The sequence below is a fragment of the Scyliorhinus torazame genome, chromosome 18, assembly GCF_047496885.1.
Source record: "Scyliorhinus torazame isolate Kashiwa2021f chromosome 18, sScyTor2.1, whole genome shotgun sequence".
Lineage (NCBI taxonomy): Eukaryota > Metazoa > Chordata > Chondrichthyes > Carcharhiniformes > Scyliorhinidae > Scyliorhinus > Scyliorhinus torazame.
In genome coordinates this window covers 158,172,054-158,192,694 of record NC_092724.1, presented here as the reverse complement: position 1 = coordinate 158,192,694, position 20,641 = coordinate 158,172,054, and the positions used below count along the sequence as shown (strand labels likewise).

Genomic DNA, 20,641 nt, shown 5'->3' with positions numbered 1-20,641 from the left:
TACTTACTAAATAACTGCGATGTTTGTTGATATCCATCACGCTACCACAGGGTGCAATTCGGTATTGGTCATTTCTTCCGAGCTTGGGGAGTACCTCACTGGAAAAACCCACACTTTGAATTTGTTTCTGCAGTGGGCACTGAAGTCCCCGGCAACGGCTCCTCAGAGATCAAGACGCCATTTTTACAGGGCGCAGAGATTTTGAAGTGAGTTTGAGGGTCCCTCATACCCCACACCCACAGACATCCCTCCCCCGCAGACATGGACAACAGCCCAACCCCTCAAACTCAGAGAGGAAACCTCCCTGCCCCCATCACTAAATGTGAAGCCCTCCCCCACCTATTTCAGGCTCCCTTCATCCTCGCTGCCCTTCATACATTCCTTTCATGGGCATGGTCCTCCACTGGCCCTGCCTGGCACCTGGGCTCCCTAGAAGTGCCAACCAGCACCCCTGCTGTGCCAGGTTGTCCCAGTCTGGGTGCCAGGGCACTGCCCTGCCCTGTCCCCGACCACCCACGCGCTCCAGTGGCCTCTGAGCCCCCTGATGTGGCAATCGGGTCTGGTCTCCGTTTTTGGAAACCAGTACTAATTTGTGCCGCCGTGTGTCTGGCCGGTGCTGATGGTGACTATCAGGAGCCGGGCGACTGTGGCCTTGAATGGGCCGCACATATTAAAATGAGCCAAATGGCTCATACCGTGCGATACCTGCCGCGATACCTGTTTTTGGCATCTCCCACTTTGCACCCGGCATAACGGGGGCAGTGCCGGACGCAACATGGTGGGAAAATCGTCCCCAATGTCAATTTTTAAAAAGCCAAAGACGCCAATGGTAAATGTATTTCGGTGCCATAAAGTCCTATACCGCTTCCTCCGGGAGAACAACCCAGGCATTCTCCTTAGATCCATTACCTCCTGAGATCTAGGCACTTTGGATGAAACTACAGTTTCTTGACCTGATAGTATAGTGGCTCCTAGTTGAACCACCGAAATCTGAGCAGATTACCTGTTCATGGGATCTCATGACTGATCCAGGAAGATCTAAGGAAGGGAAATGACAAAGAGCATGTAACAAATAATAATAATTTGCATTTAATTATCTACTGATAAAGGACACAAATGTTGAAAGTTGTCACACATTTTCCATATGCTGCATGCTGTTAACATTGATACAAACCATGGTCAGACAGGGTTTGAATTAGATCAAGATAAGAGTGTCTTCCTCATTGAGTCTAGGGATATTCTTGCCTCCACATCAGCAGCTGTTAGTATAATGTGTCCTACAGTTGGACAAGATTCTGATCATTGGTCCCATCTCTACACACTCGGGTGAATTCAGTTTGCTGGAGGCAAGATCTTGGGGAAATTGCTCTCTTTTATATTTGGGTTATTTTAATTCAGAAAGGATGGAAAGAAGATTAAGAAATGCTGTTGTATCTATTTAAAAAAAATTGGGGAGAAGGGCAGCCCTGATGCGACTGATGTTTATTGTTCAATCCTGGTTTCTGGTTTGGTTGGACTGAATGGCTGGCTTGGCCACTTAGAGGAGAGTAAAGAGCCAGGGCAGGAGGCCAGGCCCAGTGATGCACGAGGTTTCCTTCCTTAACAGGAGTTAATGAGGACCAGTAAATGTTTCCTGGCAGAGGCGGCACGTTGGCGTAGTGGTTGGCACTGCTGCCTCACGGCGCCGAGGACCCGGGTTCGATCCCGGCCCGGGTCACTGTCCGTGTGGAGTTTCCCTGTGTCTGTGTGTGTCTCACCCCCACAACCCAAGGATGAGCAGGGTAGGTGGATTGGCCACGATAAATTGGAAACAAGTAATTGGGTACTCTAAATTTATATGAAAATAAATTCCTGGCAGCTTCATGGTTACGTTTATAGACACAATTGGCCAAATGTATGACGTGATTAGAAATGTAATGTGCGAGCTGGAGAAAATTGTTGTAACCATTGCATTATTTCAGAAATTCCTGGGGCACCCCAACTCTGCAACTCCTGATTGTACCCTTTATAGTGGGTTCATCTTAGTTACCTGTAAATCAACATACTTTCAAAACAGTCAGGATCTCCATCTTGGTTATCACATACTTAATCCATATTTAATTTGTTTGCAGAGACTTAAAGCTGGACAATGTGATGCTGGATGCCGAGGGACATATTAAAATTGCAGATTTTGGCATGTGCAAAGAGGCCATATTCAACAGCTCGACAACTCGAACCTTTTGTGGGACCCCAGACTACATAGCGCCAGAGGTGAGGCCGGCGCCAAGTCCTAGCTCATCCCTACATAAGAGTGTTGCTGAAATGGCATCAGGCAGATGACAGAAAGTAGTCATTACTTCTGGGTCTCTTAAAACACCTTTTGAGTCTCATTAATAAAAGTCCAACGACAATCCTAATTAACAACATTGCAACATGGAAAGGGTCGCCCATCACCCTGGACCCAACCATAAAGCAACATCTGATAGCTGGTGTTGCAAGTTGCACTGCAGCACAAGCTCTTCTGAAAAGCACATGTCTACCTGAGACTGGTAATTGTCCCAGCTCCTCTGGCTATTTGACTAATTATCCTGTTCATAGGTGAAATGAAAATGAAATGAAAATCGCTTATTGTCACAAGTCGGCTTCAAATGAAGTTACTGTGAAAAGCCCCTAGTCGCCACATTCCGGCGCCTGTTCGGGGAGGCTGGCACGGGAATTGAACCGTGCTGCTGGCCTGCCTTGGTCTGCTTTAAAAGCCAGCGATTTAGTCCAGTGTAGGTGGATAAGGTAACTTAACAGCCAGAAAATGATCTTACCCAATTGGTATTTAATTCTTTGAAAAAAGGCAATTTCCCCTAAACAGAGATATTCTTTGACAAAGAGTCACCCAGACTCGAAACGTTTGCTCCCTTCTCCCTCCATAGATGCTGTCAGACTTGCTGGGATTGTCCAGTATTTTCTGTTTTTGTTTCCGATTCCAGCATCCGCAGTAATTTGCTTTTCATTCTCTGCTGTGTTTGTCACATTATTTTGCAGCAAAATGTCAGCATTTGTTGTTGCCTTTCCCTTCGGCACAAATTGTCTTTCCATGAATGTGTCTAAATTTGCTACAATTGACACTGTGGCCAGATAACTGCTGTGTGAAAACTCAGTTATGATGCATTGATTACTCATGGTCTTTCACAGATGAAATTGTAACTCTGTACTTTCTTTGCAGTTGTGCCATATGATATATTTTGTTTAATTTGGAGCTTTATTCAGACATTTACCGTGTCCCTGAAGTCTTTGCCGACAGTGTCTGGCTGCCAGCTTAGTCACACATTACACCCAGATTGCTAAAGGCATAAATTGGAATGTCACTTTGCATTAGGTTAGTCAGGGACGGCCACAGTATAGAGATTGGACCCTGTCATTTCAGCCACACTGTGACATTTGATGAGAGGCTAAACTTGCAATTTTGCACCAGTTTATAAAGAATTTTATACTGTTAAGAAGAGGAAAGCAATTCACTATTCTCCAATTATACAAAAACCACACAATTACACATCGAGAGTGACTGATTTTGTTATTGGGCACAACAATTTGAAACTGTTTCAAAATGGACTTGTCACTGACTCAGAACAAAGCAATATTTTCAAATCACCGTCATCCCTCACTCTTCTATCAGCCATGATGTGGAGATGCCGGGCGCGTTGGATTGGGGTGAGCACATTAAGAAGTCTTACAACACCAGGTTAAAGTCCGACTTTAACCTGGTGTTGTAAGACATCTTACTCTTTTATCAGCTGCAGATTGTTCGCATCTCCCACCCAAAGCAGACTCCAGTCTCTTCACACCTAACGCCATTGTCTCCCTTGCTCTCCAAGCTTTGCCCGTTGACCCACTCGGCCCGTAGTGAAGCAATTACTTATGCCGCGGGCAGTGTTCCGCTGCCATGCTGGATTTAATTGCACCAGTTTGGAGAAATCTTTCTGCTCCTTTTGGGGAGAGGCCGGCCCGCCGATTGGTGGTCCCCGATCGCAGGCCAGACTTTGTGCAACTTCTCTTGCTAAACGTGCATCTTCAGTTACTTCACATTCCTCAGCGCTCCAGCAGTTGAAATAAATAGAAAGAAAATGATACTCGTTCAACGATTTTTTTGTCATCCCTCCGAAAGTCTCGTTGCAGATTAAACATCCGCATTCTCAGCAGGTCTCCTCGACGTGTTGCCAGTTTCTAGTTTTCATGGATACTTCGCTGAGAGTCTACAGGCTGTTTGACTGTGAAGGTATCACAGCCCAGTGCAAACGTGTCCTTATCTAACATCAGAGCTGAGTTCATTAGACAGTAACTAGGAAGGGCTCCCCTGGTAGTTGATCCTTCCCAGTGGGGGCAAGACGGGGACAACAAAGCCAATTGAGTGGCACATTTTAGGCAAGTGACAAAATATTCATGATCAAATTAACGTGATCAACCCCATGCATCTGATCTAAACACCATGGACACGATTCTCTGGCCACCCCACCATATTTCTCAGTGTTGGGAGGGGGCTGCCATGGGCCAGCGGTGGGATCTTCTGGTCCTACCTGTTAGGAAAGAGTTCATGTTCCCCAGTGCTTACATCAAATATATATAAAGGGGATACAGGTGGCACTGTGGGGTCTTGTTCGACACAATAAACTTGAAGTCAAAGAAGATAGAACAGTACAGCACAGTACAGGCCCTTCGGCCCACGATGTTGTGCTGGCCATTTATCCGAAGTCAAGACTTGATTCCTAGTTCTTTATGCTAGTAAGTAAAAAGGAATGCAAACAAAGATTTTTTGATGAAATACTGCATTCTGAAATCTAACCCACAAGCGTGATTTAGATAAACTTGGAAAACAAATGGCTGGGTCCAAGGGTTGGGGTTTGACTGTCCACCATTGTTTTCTGAGCGTCGACTCTATGACCAATGGAAGAATGAAGTTGCCGTGTGGACGTGGGTTATATCCTTGCCCTTGACAAAACAAGGAATGGCCGTGGCATTTTCACTGCCGTCTGGAAGCAAAATAAGATACAAGGTATTCTCGGAATCAGATTTGGATCAGTTGGACTCAGGTGAAGGTTTGGAAACATTATTAACTCGCAAAGGAGGAAGTTGCGTTCACCCACGGCATCGCCTCACACCAGAGTCTCCATCCTATCTCCCTCCCCCAAACCCTCCCACTTACGCTTTACTTCCTTCAAATAAGTTGTTAAATGGCTTCCACCTCTGGGTGAACTCCGACTCTGCGCCGCCTAAGGCCAACTTAGCTTTCTCCAAGTGCAGGAATTCTGCCAGGCCGCTTACCCTCACCCCTGCCTTTGACGTCTCCGAGTCCCGCCAGCTCAACAGAATCCGTCTGCGGGCTATCAGGGAGGCAAAGACCTACACAACGGCCTCTTCCCCACCTGGACTCCCGTCACTTTCGCCACGCCAAATATCGAGACCTCCGGACTCGGGGCCACCCCCACACCCAGAATCTCGGACATTACATCCAACCTGTACACACCTTTATTTAACTTCCCGAGTGTCCAGTTCTGGGTTTGGCACCTCTTTTGGAGGACAAAAAAAATGTTCTCTTTGAAGCTGATGCCCCTGTAAGAATGCAACTTTAATATCTATCGACTTGCATTTCCAAGCATTTGTGGCTAACCGAGCTAGGACGATTTTCAAAATAATCTTTCCTGCCATGGGTACCCTTACATCTTGGCCACCCAGGTTTTCTGCAAAACACCTTGTGCCAGCAGCCTGATTTTGGCCTTATCCATTCCTTCAATTTTGTGTGGGCCGGTACTAAATGGTGCCTTAGTGAGGTCTCCCAGGTGAGGCCATTATCATAGAATTTACAATGCAGAAGTAGGACATTCGGCCCATCGCGTCTGCAGCAGCTCTTGGAAAGAGCACCCTGCTTAAGCCCAGACCTCCATCCTATCCCCATAATCCAGTAACCCCACCTAGCCTCTTTTGGACACTAAGGACAATTTAACGTGGCCAATCCACCTAATCTGCACATCTTTGGACTTTAGGTCCCTGGCGCCAGGGGATCCGGCGAACACATATTTAAATTAGCCTAATGGCTTATTTAAATATGCAGATCAGGATCACGCCAGTGAGGCCGAGATCCAAATCTCAGCAGGCATGCCGAGCGTTGCAGCCCTCACGAGAAACCTCTCGCAAGATTCAACGGCCTCGACCCTACGCCAAGTCGGGCCCCTGACAAGGCCGCTAAATCGCGCCCGGAGTTTGGGAGGTTGAGGGGTGTTCTAAGAAAGATATTTCAAATAATTGAAGGATTTATTAAGGTAGATGCATTTTCCTGGTGGGGATGGGGAAGTGCAGACAGTCTTAACAATCTCCGCCATTTGAGAATCAAACGAAGAAACACGTTTCATGCAGAGATCAGTGGAACTCTGGAACCTGCTCCCTCAAAGGTTGTCGATGTTGGGTAAATTAGTGTTTTCAAGACTGAGGTGGACAGTTTTATATTGAGTTCAGGGTTTCCAGGGAGATGGGCCTACGGCAGACAGTACAACTGGGGAACAGATCAGCCATGATCTATCTGAATGGCAGAACAAGTTTGTGGGTTGAAAGCCTACTCCCCTTCCCACGTGGAAATATTTCCTAATCCTTGGGTGCAAATAGGAAGAGTGCAGAAAATCAATTCCAAAATTCAAACTGCTCATAATAGCACAGCACCAAGCAACAACTATTTCTGATCGGTCTGATTAAAGAAATTGGAGTCTGGGCTGCCCATGCTTCATTGGTATCCTGCCATCTACGCCAAACAATCCACTGTGGATCGTTCAACTTTGCTGATGGCTGAAGAGGGCAATGCTTGAGAGGCAGGACGTGCCACAAGTGGCACTCAAGCTCCCAGGTGTTGCTTTGTGTTGTTGCTTTTGTCATCGGCACCTGTTGCCAAGCCATTGTGGGCCCAGTTCCTGATGGTGGGGTCGCCATTTTCCTCTGTTGCCAACCGGTATCTCCTGGATACGATAATCAACGTTTTGGGCTTTTGTTTCGCGATTGTAAGCATCCTTGAAGCGGGCCTCAGTATGATTAAACTCAAAATATTTTACCTAACGGAAGATTCATGAGTCAGCAGCACTGTCCCAAAGTTTGATCTGTTTCTATAAAACTTTTTTTTCAGTTTAACTTACCCCAGCTAAAGAAAGGAACGGCAGTTGGCACGTGACTGTGCATCTTGCACCAGCAACATTGTCCCTATTTATAGGAAGGTGGCAGAGAATGACTAATCTGCGAGCAAACATTCTGGCACCTAATGCCTGAATATAGAATTCTGCAATGTGATAACACACGCATTCGACAACTCTCAAGGCACTTTCCTTTACACTGGAGCAGTCCAGCTGCCAACAGATGCATTTCCTCTCCTCCTTTCTCCTTAATATAAGCAACCTTTCTGAAAACCCGCAGCACCCCAGACCCTTGAAGATATGACGTTGCAACATTTGTCCTTATTCTTTCATGGGAAAGGTCACCTCTGGCAAAGCCAGCATGTCTTGTTCAACTCCCTAATTGCCCCTGAACTGGACATTTCAGAGGGGAGTTAAGAGTCAACTGCATTGCTGTGTGTGAGTCTGGGGTAGACCAGGCCGGGTGAAAATGCCAGATTTCCTTCCCCAAAGGACATTAGTGAACCAGATGGGCCTCTATGACAATCGATGATAGTTTCATGGTCGCCATTACTGAGACTAGCTTCATAACCCGGATTTATTATTGTATTTCAATTCCTCCGGCTACCATTGTGGGATTTGAACCCATGACCCCAGAACATTAACCTCGGCCTCTGGATGACTAGCCCAGAGACATTACCACTCTGTCACCATCTCTCAATGTTCTTTTAATGCTCCCTGTTTCAGCACCTGTATGGAGTTGGATCTCTAGGTATTAAGCCGTAGACATCATGGGCAAAATCCCAATCACTCCATCCTGTCAACATGAATACAGCAAAGCAGACCCCGAAGACCATTGATCCTTGAAGAAATGGATTCCACCCCAAGGCACAGGAACTGGGTCATTTGTGTGCTTGGTGTGGGCCAACAGGCTTGACGAGGACCTCAGTATTGCCCACCCCAATGTGACCTTACAAGGCAGGGCATTCCACTCGCTCTTAAGGCAGATGTTCCAAAAGCCTTCGCCAGGACAAAGACAACAGTGACTTTCAATATCCTTCGCTTCGAAAGAAGACAGATGCTGACCAAACCAAATAATTGATTTATGGCATTTGTTCCAGTTGATTATCTTTGTTGATGGGACCTTTGTGGCTTTTCCTGGTTCTCGACTGGAAGAGTTCCATAAAAGTGTACAAAGCCGACACAGACCAATCCCTAAGGTAGCTCTGGAACTCTCCAGACACGTCCTTGGATCGAGGAGAAACAGAGGGAAATTTTCCCAACACTCGCCCCACTCCATTAGAATTGATCAAAACATCACAAATGGAACAGAAGAAGCTTATTTGGAATGAGCAACCCGCCCTTTTCTGGTTTCTTTAACCCGAGTTCCCACCTTGGATGCAACGGAATTTTGGGCTGCTTGGTTCTCAATGGTAAGCACAAAATCTGCTGAATCAGGATGTAAATCTTTCATTTCAACACACTGCCTATGTGATTTTCTACTTATTTAATTTCAATGGGTGCAAATGCCTGAGGTAGTCATTGAAATTGCCCAGAATGCGCTGAAGCGGAAAACCTTCCCAGGATCACTTAACTCAGTTTTGTGAGGGCCATGAAGAATCCAGCACGAGTTTCAAGGATACAAAGAAATAACATTTATTTACAATAACAAATATATACACAACAGCAGCAGCAACCTCGCTTGCTGCTTACTCCTTCCTGCTGGTTCCAAACTGGCCAGATTTATTTATACAAGGAGTCTGCTAATGATTTCTCCGCCCCCCTCATTGGGGAAGCTCATACTCCCACAGGATTGTGGGATTGTCATTAGTCCCCAGCCAATGTTAAGCAGGCAGGTTATAACACTCAGTATAAAAGTGGCAAAGATTGTATTGGAATCTGTTGCAGGCTGAAATGTGTTTAGTTGTTACAAATGGACACTTCGCCATCCAGTTGTCAATTAATGGCATTGGGACCAGTAGGATTTGGGTTTGTTACTTGAGTTGGACATCTGTTGCCCGAGCTTTTTATATTGGTCGTATATTTTCCAGTTAGCATTCACCAGAACCACTCCCTCCATTATCCGCCCCATACCCAACACCACCACAACCATGCCAGGCTCCACTCTTCCATCCCGCCAGAGGCCTCACCCCGCCACAGGCTCATCCTCCACTCTGCCACAGGCTTCACTCTGCCACAGGCCCCAATCCTCCAGCCCGCCAGGCCCCACATGTCCACCATGGGAACTGCTCTGCTCTTTAAGAGTTGAGAGTTCCCTGAAGAGAACATTCTGAATTTTTGTGGAAACAGCTATTTTGATCTGTGGCCTTTGGCAAGCTGTGAACAGACTGATCGCCCATGTCCCCTCATTGGAATAAATTCAGAATGATTGACCTTCCCTTCCGAAAGGGAGGCACCCAATGCCGTCAGAGCTGATACAACAGCTTTGCCAGAACAAGTGAATTTCAGGAAACATATCCTTGAGTCCTGCTACGCAACTGTTAACTGTGAAGGAGTCATGGTGATTGATGCTGGAGAAGGTTTTTTTTAATAAGGGGCTGGAAGTGGCAAAGCAGCCAAATGTTCTCAGTAAAGTTGAAGCATTCAGAATGTAATTGCATTATTTTTTCTTTGTTTCCTTCCCTCACATTTTGGATCTCTTCCATATTTTTTAGATTATTGCTTACCAACCATACGGAAGGTCTGTGGACTGGTGGGCATACGGAGTATTACTTTATGAAATGTTGGCCGGACAGGTAAGAAACCTTTTGGGAAAGGGGGCTTTGGATGATGTTATGGAGACCAGTAGATCTCCCCGTGGGCTCCGTGGAGTATGGACGTCTCTGTTGAGCAGGCGGGAGATCGCCCGACGGGAATCGAGCAGTGGGGGTTTAAAACCCGCTGCTTCAGCCCGGGCTGGTATTCTCTTGGTCTCCAGGCTTGGACATGTACACTGTAAGCCTTTTCCGTTATGTAAGTAAAAGCGGATGGTGTTGGCAGATTGGCCTTGGTGAGCTTATTGGCGATGAGGAATAAACAAGTTTTCTTTCTCCGAGCCACCTTCATTGTCGAGAACACGCAGCCTCTCCGGTAAGAAAAAAATGCCTCTCTTGGTTAAACTTGTTCCCGATAATCTCTGAAGCGGAGCACGTGAAACTGGACCCGGGCCCTCGGGAGGCCATATTCGGGGAGTCGGACCAGCCGGGGTTGGAAACGGGCGCGGAGTCAGATGTTGTAGCCTTCGCCTCGTTGATCGTCCAAAGGTGGATCCTGTTAGGGTGGAGATCAACCTCTCCACCCTGTGCCCTGGCGTGGTGGGGGGCCCTGCTGGAATTCTTGACTCTTGTGAAGGTCAAATTTGAACTGAGGGAAAGTCTGGAGTGGTTCTACAATTCATGGGCGTTATTCATTATGCACTTACGAGAATTGGATAACATCGAACATTTGGGGGGGGGGCTGGGAGGGTTGGGGGGAGGGGGGGCTGTGTGTGTTAATGGTGACTATGGGTGATTCCTGATTCCTCTTTGTCATTTGTTTATGTTAACATGAGGGCTAATGTTTGGGGGTTGGTGGGAGGATGGGATCGTTGTTATTGATATGGAGATTGACATTGCATTCGTTACTGATTATTATTTATTATTGGGTGTAAATTTGGGAGAAAATGTGAAAAAGGAGGAGAATAAAAATATTTTTTAAAAATACGACCCAGATGATCTAGCTGAGAGACTGGGCCTCATACACAGGGCGGATGCGATACTTCTTCCGGGCTAACAATATCGAGGGAGATGAAAAACAGGAAGTGATCTTTCTGAGAGCATGTGGGACCCCAACATTCAGTGTGATCTACCCAGATGCCCCTTCCTCGAAGACTTTTAACAAGTTATAGACTTGGTTAAAAAAAAAGCACTGTGATAAGAAGGAATCTTATCCTCCAGAGATACCGCTTTTAACACTGCAGGGAGAACCTTGGGGAACCTGTCACCAAATTTTTGCCCAGATTTCAAAAATTGGCAGATCATTGTGAATTTAGTCCATCCCTGAATGAAATGTTGCGAGACAGATTGGTATGTGGAATAAACAACTGGACACCCAAAAACCATTATTGGCAGAACCCAACCTGGATTTTAAAAAATCCATCAAAATAGCTCTATCACAGGTCAGCACGGTGGCGCAGTGGGTTAGCACTGCTGCCTCACGGTGCCGCGGTCCCAGGTTCGATCCCGGCTCTGGGTCACTATCTGTGTGGAGTTTGCACATTCTCCCCGTGTTTGCGTGGGTTTCGCCCCCACAACCCAAAAATGTGCAGGGTAGGTGGATTGGCCACACTAAATTGCCCCTTAATTGGAAAAAATGAACTGGGTACTCTAAATTTTTTTTTAAATAGCTCTATCACTGGAAAATGCAGAAAAAAGGGGCTCAGATACGACGAGGGGCATCAGAGAGCAATGCCCTCTGGTTAGGGGGAGGGACCTCATGTAACAGTGACCATTCCTCAACTGAGGGCACTTGTACAAGTAAGATGTCAGATAGTCCATTACAGTATCGGAGCTCAACTCGCATCACCTGGCAGTCCAGGAAATGCAATGACGTCCCCAAGAATGCCAGGGAACATGTTCTGGAAGGTTGCAGATGCCAGATGGTAAACTACTGCAAAAACTGCCAAAGAGCACAGCCAAGATAAAGTTATAGGAACAGGCAAAAGACATGCTGTTCAGGAAAGGAGCCAAGGCCACTACTGACCCGCGCCATGTGGGTATACCCACTCCCAGAAACAGCGACAATGCAACTAAACCACATCATTACCACCAAGGTCGCCCAATAATGGTGGAACTGCTGGTAAACGGTCATCCATTGAAAATGGAGGTGGACACGGGAGCTGCTGTCGCCATTATCAAGGAGCAGACATATGATAACCTCCAAACTGGTATTCAACTCCTGAGCTTAGTGGATACAAAGGCCAGATGAGCCACCTACGCGGGAGAACCACAGTGACTTACAGGCAGCAATTAGCCCGACACCCACTCATCGTTGTGCGGGGGCAAGGACCAAGCCTAATGGGAAGAGATTGGCTCCAGTGGATCAGGCTAAACTGGCTGGAGATCTTTATGCTGGGCATGAGAGGACTGTATGAAGTCATCAGCAAATACCCTGAAGTTTTCCAGGAAGAACTTGGGAAAGTAAGAGGAGCCAAAGCTAAGATTTATGTTGATTGCCATGTTACGCCTAAATATTTTAGAGTGAGACCAGTTCCATAATCCCTATTGGAAAAGGTGGCCACCAAACTTGGGCCCCTGGAATATCTAGGCCTAATAATGCCCGTACAGTTCACAGAGTGGGCCGTGCCTGTCGTCCCTGTCCTTAAGCCAGGCAAATCGGTCCCCCTCTGTGCCGATTATGAGCTAAACGGTCAATACGGGGTTGGGCCGGTACTTTCACACCACTGGAAATATGGAATGGAAAGGCCTATCGCACATGCATCCAGAACCCTTTCGGATGCTGAGCTCGGGTATTCTCAAATTGAGAAAGAGGGCTTGCTGGTCGTGTTTGGCGTGAACAAAGTTCCGCCAATACGCCTGCAATAGATGTTTCATAATAGCAACTGACCACAAGCCCTTGTTGGGACTTTTTTAAGAGGATAAGGCTATATTCCCATATTACCTCCACCCGAATACAGTGTTGGGCCCCAGTACCCGCTGCTTATGAATATCTTTTAGAGCACCGCCCTGGAACCCGGATAGTTAACGCCAGTGCCTTGAGTCACCTCCCGCTGCCCGCAAGCCCGGTTCAATTACCAGCATTGGGAGAGGTTGGATGTCCCTAAATCTTTTAGACTCTTTGCCGGTGAACCCTTTGGAGAAATGAAGCCCTTTCTGACTGTACAAGATGATCTCAGTGTTAAGGACAGTATCACCCTCTTGAGGGTCCCAAGTAGTTGTCCCTCACCCAGGGCGGGCGTTCGATACTTATGGAAATACGTGATAGCTACCGAGGGTATTAAAGTGAAAATGTTGGCCAACAGCTACGTCTGATGACCAGGCATCGACTCAGCCATCACGGACTTGGTGAGGCGGTGCGATCTATGCCAAGAGAATCAAAAACTCCCTCCCTACATCCAGGGAGCAGCCTGGCAGGCCATGGGTGTGAGTATTTGCGGACTTTGCCAGGTCTTTTATGGGTTCCATGTTTTTTGACCGTGATAGATGCACACTCCAAATGGTGGAGATACACCCTTGACCTCCACTAACTCCCACGCTACGATCGAGAAATTACGCCAAGAATTCCTGCACACACAGAATACCAGAAGTCTTTGTTTCTGATAACTGCACTGCCTTCACCAGCAGTGGGTTCCAAAACCTCATGCTTTCCAATGCCATCAACACTTCAGAACATCACCTTATCGCCTGTCATCAAATGGACTGGCAGGACGAACGATGCAGACTTTTAGAAATGGCACAAAGGAAAAACCGGCAGCATCCACAGAGACCAAATTGGCCCGATTTCTATTTCACTGTGGGGCCACTTCGCACACAACAGGAATTACCCCAACGGAACTGTTAATGGGACGGCAGCTTCGTTCGAGACTAAGCCTAGTTTCCCAAACCTGGCGGGGAGGGTGGAATCCAAACGGGAAAACCAGGAAACAAATTGCGACTCTGCAAGAACGTCCGTAACAGGCGATCAGGTTTACGTGAGGAACTTTGAAGATGGTCCCAGCTGGGTCCCTGGGATCATATTGGAGAAACGGGGCTGGTGTCATAGAAAGTGAAGGTCCAGGGGAAGGTTGTAAAGAAACACCGGGACCATTTCAGGAGCAGGCAGTCTACCCCCCCCCCCAACAAAGCCTCGCACCAGCCATGGAGGTGGCTGCTACCGGTACCGGGTAATAGCTGGTAGCTGACCCAGCACCCGTCCCTTCTGATAACGGGGACACAGACTCTGAGATGGAGCAGACCTCGATTCGGATAATCAATTCCTTTTTTTCACTTGATTCATAGAATTTACAGTGCAGAAGGAGGCCATTCGGCCCATCGAGTCTGCACCAGCCCTTGGAAAGAGCACCCTACCCAAGCCCATACTTCCAACCTATCCCCGTAATCCAGTAACCCCACCAATCTTTTTGGACACTAAGGGCAATTTATCATGGCCAATCCACCTAACCTGCACGTCTCTGGACTGTGGGAGGAAACCGGAGCACCCGGAGGAAACCCACGCAGACACGGGGAGAAGGTGCAGACTCCGCACAGACAGTGACCCAAGCCGGGAATCGAACCTGGGACCCTGGAGCTGTGAAGCAACTGTGATAACCACTGTGCTACCGTGCTGTCCTTAATTCGGTTCGTGACACCAGATCCGGTTCCACCCTCGAATGACCTCAGACCAGTCGCCATGTGGCAGAAAGGGCTTTTTCACAGCGAGGGGATTTGGGGAGAAACAGACTTCGGGGGGGGGGGGGGGGGGGGTGTTATGGTGGCCACAAAGGAAATGGGGGATGATCATTAGATCTCCCATGGGATTTGTGAAGTATGACCTTGCCAACCGAGTGGAGCCGATGGGAAACGAGCAGCAAGAGTTTAACACACGCTGCTTCAACCCAGGCCGGTATTCTGTAGGCTTGGGCTTGGACTTCTGCAAAGTCAGATGTGTGGCTGGGAGCGGGAGGGCAGCGAAGAATTATATTTTTAAGGGTGGAATAAGTTTTGAACGGGGTACAGGCTGGGAAAAGGGGGAGAAAGTCAGTTTCAGAAGAAAGAGTGAGCTTGCATTTCTTCAGCATCTTTCACAATCTCTGGGTGTCCCAAAGTGCTTCACAGCGAATGGATTACTCTTGATATGTGGTGCATATTGTCATGTACAATACTCCTCGCACAGACCAGTGGTTCACCGAAGAGAAGATCATCCACCCGCTTCCTCAGCCGGTGACGGTTCATGGATTGTGAGGAGAGGGAAAATGCAGCTTTCATCATTGTTGGCCTAAAGCCGGAATTGGTGCAGTGGAGGAAAATTATGGAACATCAAAATAAAACCAAAACTACACTTCGAGGTTCTGAGAAGGCTGATGAGTCCAGTGCATGATCTGCAAACTCTGCCACATGTGCTTGAAGAGTTGGGCCGACAAAGTTTGTGCACATTCTCTGACTGCATGTTCCCGACAAAGTTTCCCAACGGGTTCCGTGTCTTCCAAAATAAACCTCCTCCGCGAACCAGGGTCTCCCGTGAGTCGGCAGGAATGTTTGACCTCTTCAGGGGCGCATTGAGGACGTCGCTGAAGTGTTTCCGCCGTCCTCCTGGGAGTCTCCAGCAGCAACCGAGTCCCAAATAGAACAGTTGCTTCACGGGTCCAGTGCCAGGGACACGAACGACTGCTCCGTCCAACCAAGCTGGTTTCGAGTGATTATGCCCCGATGCTGGGCGTGTTGGCCTGGGAGAAAAGGACACTGCTGCTCGGACTATCCATGCAGTCTTACAGGGATGCCAGAACAAAATATGTCAAATGTACTTTTGAAATCTCCATGTAAAGTATGCGTGTGAATTCATCAATGTGGCGTGAATCCAGCTTAGATTTAAAGTGTTGAATAACCGTCATTACCTTGTTTCAGATCTGCTGACAGTTTCAGTGGAGCTGTAACTAAAGCTTTTGCTGCTTTGTCCTTTGTGTTGTGACAGCCCCCGTTCGATGGAGAAGACGAAGACGAGCTTTTCCAATCTATAATGGAGCACAATGTCTCGTATCCCAAATCACTGACAAAGGAGGCTGTCTTAATCTGCAAGGGGGTAAGACATCAATTTGCTGTCGCGACAACGTTTACTGCAAGTTTTACGGTAGCAACACGTCTCATATTGTAAGGTTAATTATGACTGCATGGAGTAATGTGACAGATTAACATGGTTCAGAGTGTTCATGCTGGGACTTGGTAAACACAAATATTTGACAGTAATTGGGACAATTAACAATGTTACCCAACTTCTTGAAGTATTGAAGTAAGACTTTGCTGGAACTGTCAGTCTTCCATTTAAAGTTTTTTGACTCAACCCACATTTCTTAATAAATTGTCTCATCAACATTGTAGACGGATTCTAGCTCAGGAATTTTGATGAAAGGTCATCGACCTGGAATTTGAGGCAGGATTATCCCTGCGAGATTTCTGAACCCTGCCCTCAGGCTCAAATGGGGGGCGATGGGCTTCTTGCACGCAGGCTGGGGAGTTGGCGAGAGCCTCACGTCACCTCTTTCAGGGAAGGCTTGCTGAATGAAATGCCACGCGGGCATTTAACTGGGCAGTGGCAGGTCTTCCCTGGGATCAAGGACCCTGAGGCTGAAGTTCCTGAGAGCTGCTGGCCAATTGGATCCGAGGCCACAAGTGAGTGAGGGCAGGAGGAGAATCATGGGGCAGAGGTCATGTGGAATGTTGACAGCAAGGGAAGGGAGTGGCTACCAGCAAGTCCTCCCTTCCCAATGAAGGGTCCCTTGATCAAACATTGAGGGCGAGATTCTCCGACCCCCCGCCGGGTCGGAGAATCGCCGGGGGGCTGGCGTGAATCGCGCCCCCGCCGGTTGCCGAATTCTCCGGCACTGGAGATTCAGCGGCGGCGGGAATCGCGCCGCGCCGGTTGGCGGGACCCCCCCCCCCGGCGATTCTCCGGCCTGGATGGGCCGAAGTCCCGCTGCTGGAATGCCTGTCACGCCGGCATGGATTAAACCACCTCTCTTACCGGCGGGACAACGCGGCGCGGGCGGGCTCCGGGGTCCTGGGGGGGGGCGGGGAGTGATCTGGCCCGGGGTGTGCCCCCATGGTGGCCTGGCCCGCGATCGGGGCCCACCCGATCCGCGGGCAGGCCTGTGCCGTGGGGGCACTCTTTTCCTTCCGCCTTCGCCATGGTCTCCACCATGGCGGAGGCGGAAGAGACCCCCTCCACTGCGCATGCGCGGGGATGCCGTGACCGGCCGCTGACGCTCCCGCGCATGCGCCGCCCGGCAAAGTCAGTTTCGCGTCAGCTGGCGGGGCACCAAAGGCCTTTCCCGCCAGCTGGTGGGGCGGAAATCAGTCTGGCGCGGGCCTAGCCCCTCAAGGTGAGGGCTCGGCCGCTCAGGGTGCGGAGGATTCCGCACCTTTGGGGCGGCGCGATGCCGGACTGATTTGCGCCGTTTTTGGCGCCGGTCGGCGGACATCGCGCCGATTACGGAGAATTTCGCCCTGAGTTTCTGAATAAGGGATGCTCACACACCCCCACCCCCACATGGTGAGCTCACCCACCCATCATTGGGTTAACTCTAGCGGTAGTGGAATGAGGCCCTTAGGATATCAGTTAGCAGATGGGAAGAAGTTTGTCCAGGGACCTTCCCACCATGGATTTAATCGGAGTGGAGGTGGGATGGTGGTCAGGTCCCCACGTGCCACACACACGTCTGATTAAATGCTTTCTTGCCTGAAGTATTTTGCATTTGTGGAATCTTTAAAGATATCCTAGAACCATGAGTGGGATTCTCCGAAAACGGGGCTATGTCCCCACGCCGACAGGAAAACCAGCGCCATCCACTCCGGCGTCAACAGCCCCCGAAAATGAACAATTCTCCAATTTCTCAGGGACTAGGTGGACGCCGGAGTGGTTGGCGCCGCTCCAGCCGGGGCCGAAGGGCCAGCGCGAGTACGCGCATTCGCGGAACAGCCAGCGTGATCTTGTGCATGCGCAGACTGGCCGGCGTATTTCTGCGCATGCGCGGGGGTTCCCTTCTCCACGCCGGCCCCAGGCGGAGGAAAGAAGGCCCCCACGGAACCGCCCGCAGGATCGGTAGGCCTCAATCGCGGGCCAGGCCACTGTGGGCCCCCCCCCGGGGTCGGATCCCCAGGACCACCCCGCACACGTACCTGCCGGGTCCCGCCGTGCGTGAGGTGAGTAATTCACAACGGCGGGACTGGGAAAACTTTACGGCCCATCGGGGCCGGGAGAATCGCCGGGGGGCCGCTGTCAACGGCCCCCGACCAGCATGGCGGGCATCCCGCCGGCCCCCGAAAAACGGCGCCGGAGACTAGGGCAGCCTGCGGCAGGGCAGGACTTGCGCCTCCCCCGGGGATTCTTCGGCCCGGCGCAGGGTCGGAGAATCCCGGTCCATAAGTTTCTACCTAGTATTTGTGTACCTAGCATTTGATTGCTGACCCTTAGTAGGCAGCCGATGAAGGAGATGTTTAAACCAATAATCAATAATAATCATTCCAATTCCTTCGATCAGTCAGTTTGAAGATCCTTCCATCCAAATCCTAAATCACCAACTTCATATAAATTCATAAGTTTCCATCTTCTTGAGTTCCTGAAAACTGAATTGTCCTCCATTATGTGATTCGACCTTCAGTTTTTTTCCCCTTCTTGTGCAGATTCATCTTGTGTTGCTTTCATGGTTAGGCCTCGCGATGAATGCAGCATTTACTGTCACGGGAAATTCCTGCCTGCACCTCTGACAATGCATTGGCTTTCTTTCTCACCCAAGAGCAACAGTAGCTCGATTCGATAAATTCTGAATCTTGTTTTATTCCACCCCTACTCCAAAGGGTTGGCGGAAATGTTCTGCGTAAATACATCCAACACAAGAACCCTCGTCTTTACAGGAAGGTTGCCGGGAGCACTGAGAAAATCCGGCACGGCCGGGGTCACTGAGGTCCTGCCGGGCCGGGATTTAATGGCAGGAGCTCACCATTTCTTTTTGGGCAGTCGGGATGGCACGTTGCCTGCTGGGGAAACCTGTGGCTTGAGGATGGTCCCTGGCAGTTGGGAATGAGGAAGAGACCGGGGCTTGGAGGATGAGGGTGGGAGTGGATAAGCGCGAGTGGGAATCAAAAGCAAGGGAGCAATAGATCGGGGTCTGGATTGGTGCAGAGGGAGGAGTGCAAAAGGAGAGGCAGAAACCGACAGAGAGGGAACCAGACATTGGGCAAGAGCGGGGGTGGAGGGCAGTCACCCAGCATGGCCAGGGTGAGAGTGATGGGCCTCGGGAAGCAGTCCTGTTCCTCCTGGTCCACAAGGAGTGCTGAAAAAGGCCCTGTGGAACCTGCAACCTCCACCTACCTTTTCTTAACTGTCTTGTTTCTAGAACCCTCAGAAACCTAGCTGGCAACTGGATAAATTCAAGTCAGCTTCTCAATTACATTTATTTAAATATGTTAATGAAGTATTTCGCCTTTAAGGCATGCTGCTTCCCACAGGAAAAATGGCAATGCCACGTGTGTAATCGTCTCCTACCCATCGTGCGAGGTTAATATCAAGGCAAGATGCCTGTCCTCAATTAATGCTATAATGCTATATCATATTGCTCCTTCCCTTCCACAGCCAATGTGGCACTGATTTATTTTGTAAATAGTGGTGACACAGCAATGAATGTGCCTCACTGACACTCATCAATCATTTCTTAGCTCCTTAGACAAATATGCTGAGAGAAAATGCAATATGTATTACTTGATCATACAGTGCAAAATTCTAAATTGGACCATTTGATATTATTAAGTATGATTATAGCTGTACTCCACCTGATGAAAGGCAGATGTAAAACCCAAAATGTGATGTTGTCTTGGTTCAAGAGCCTGTGGTATTATCCTTTCAAAAACCATTGCCTTTGGAAAACCATGGCCTTGAATTTACACTGAGCGGTGCCGATATAGAAATGTGCTTATAGATTCATAGAATTTACAGTGCAGAAGGAGGCCATTCGGCCCATCGAGTCTGCACCAGCCCTTGGAAAGAGCACCGTGCTCAAGCTCACATTTCCACCCTATCCCTGTAACCCAGTAACCCTACCTGCACTTTTTTGGACACTAAGGGCAATTTATCATGGCCAATCCACCTAACCTGCACATATTTGGACTGTGGGAGGAAACCGGAAGACCCGGAGGAAACCCACGCAGACACAGGGAGAATGTACAGACTCAGCACAGACAGTGACCCAAGCCAGGAATCGAACCTGGGACCCTGGTGCTGTGAAGCAACTGTGCTAACTACTGTGCTACCGTGCTGCCCTTAAACACATCATGTTAAATTCCTGTGTGCATTGTTTTAGCAGAGGAGCTTAATCTATTTAATCCAGGTAGAGATTGATAGATTTCTAGATATTAAAGATATCAAGGGATATGGAGATAGTGTGGGAAAATGGCATTGTGGTAGAAGACCAAACGCAATCTAGTTGAATAACAGAGCAGGTCCAAGGGGTGGAACAGCCGACTCCTGATCCTATTTACTGCGCTGTAATGTTCTATGTTCCATAGTGTAGATGGGCTTTAGATTGGTTTCACAGGTCGACGCAACATCGAGGGTCGAAGGGCCTGTACTGCGCTGTAATGCTCTATGTTTTATTCCTACGTCCCATTTCCATAAACAACTAAACTCATCCATTAAGTGGTGGACAAATACATTTCAGACAGATACGTATTCTCATTACGAGTATCCACACTGCGTCACCTCATATTTGTCAAGTATTGCGGCGGTTCAAATGAACGAAATGAGAATCTCACATCCTGTTTTTTTTTAAACTTGCAGAATCATTT

The 20,641-nt window shown here is 48.6% G+C and overlaps 1 protein-coding gene across 1 annotated transcript in view; it reads left to right on the top strand.

Annotated features, from left to right (window-relative positions):
- Positions 1-20,641, top strand: part of prkcab (protein kinase C, alpha, b) — a 489,840-nt gene that overhangs the window by 446,802 nt on the left and 22,397 nt on the right. The window contains exons 13-15 of the mRNA XM_072483739.1: positions 2,112-2,250; positions 9,791-9,871; positions 15,780-15,887. Coding sequence (XP_072339840.1) covers positions 2,112-2,250; positions 9,791-9,871; positions 15,780-15,887 — 328 coding nt within the window. The remainder of the gene's footprint in view (positions 1-2,111; positions 2,251-9,790; positions 9,872-15,779; positions 15,888-20,641) is intronic.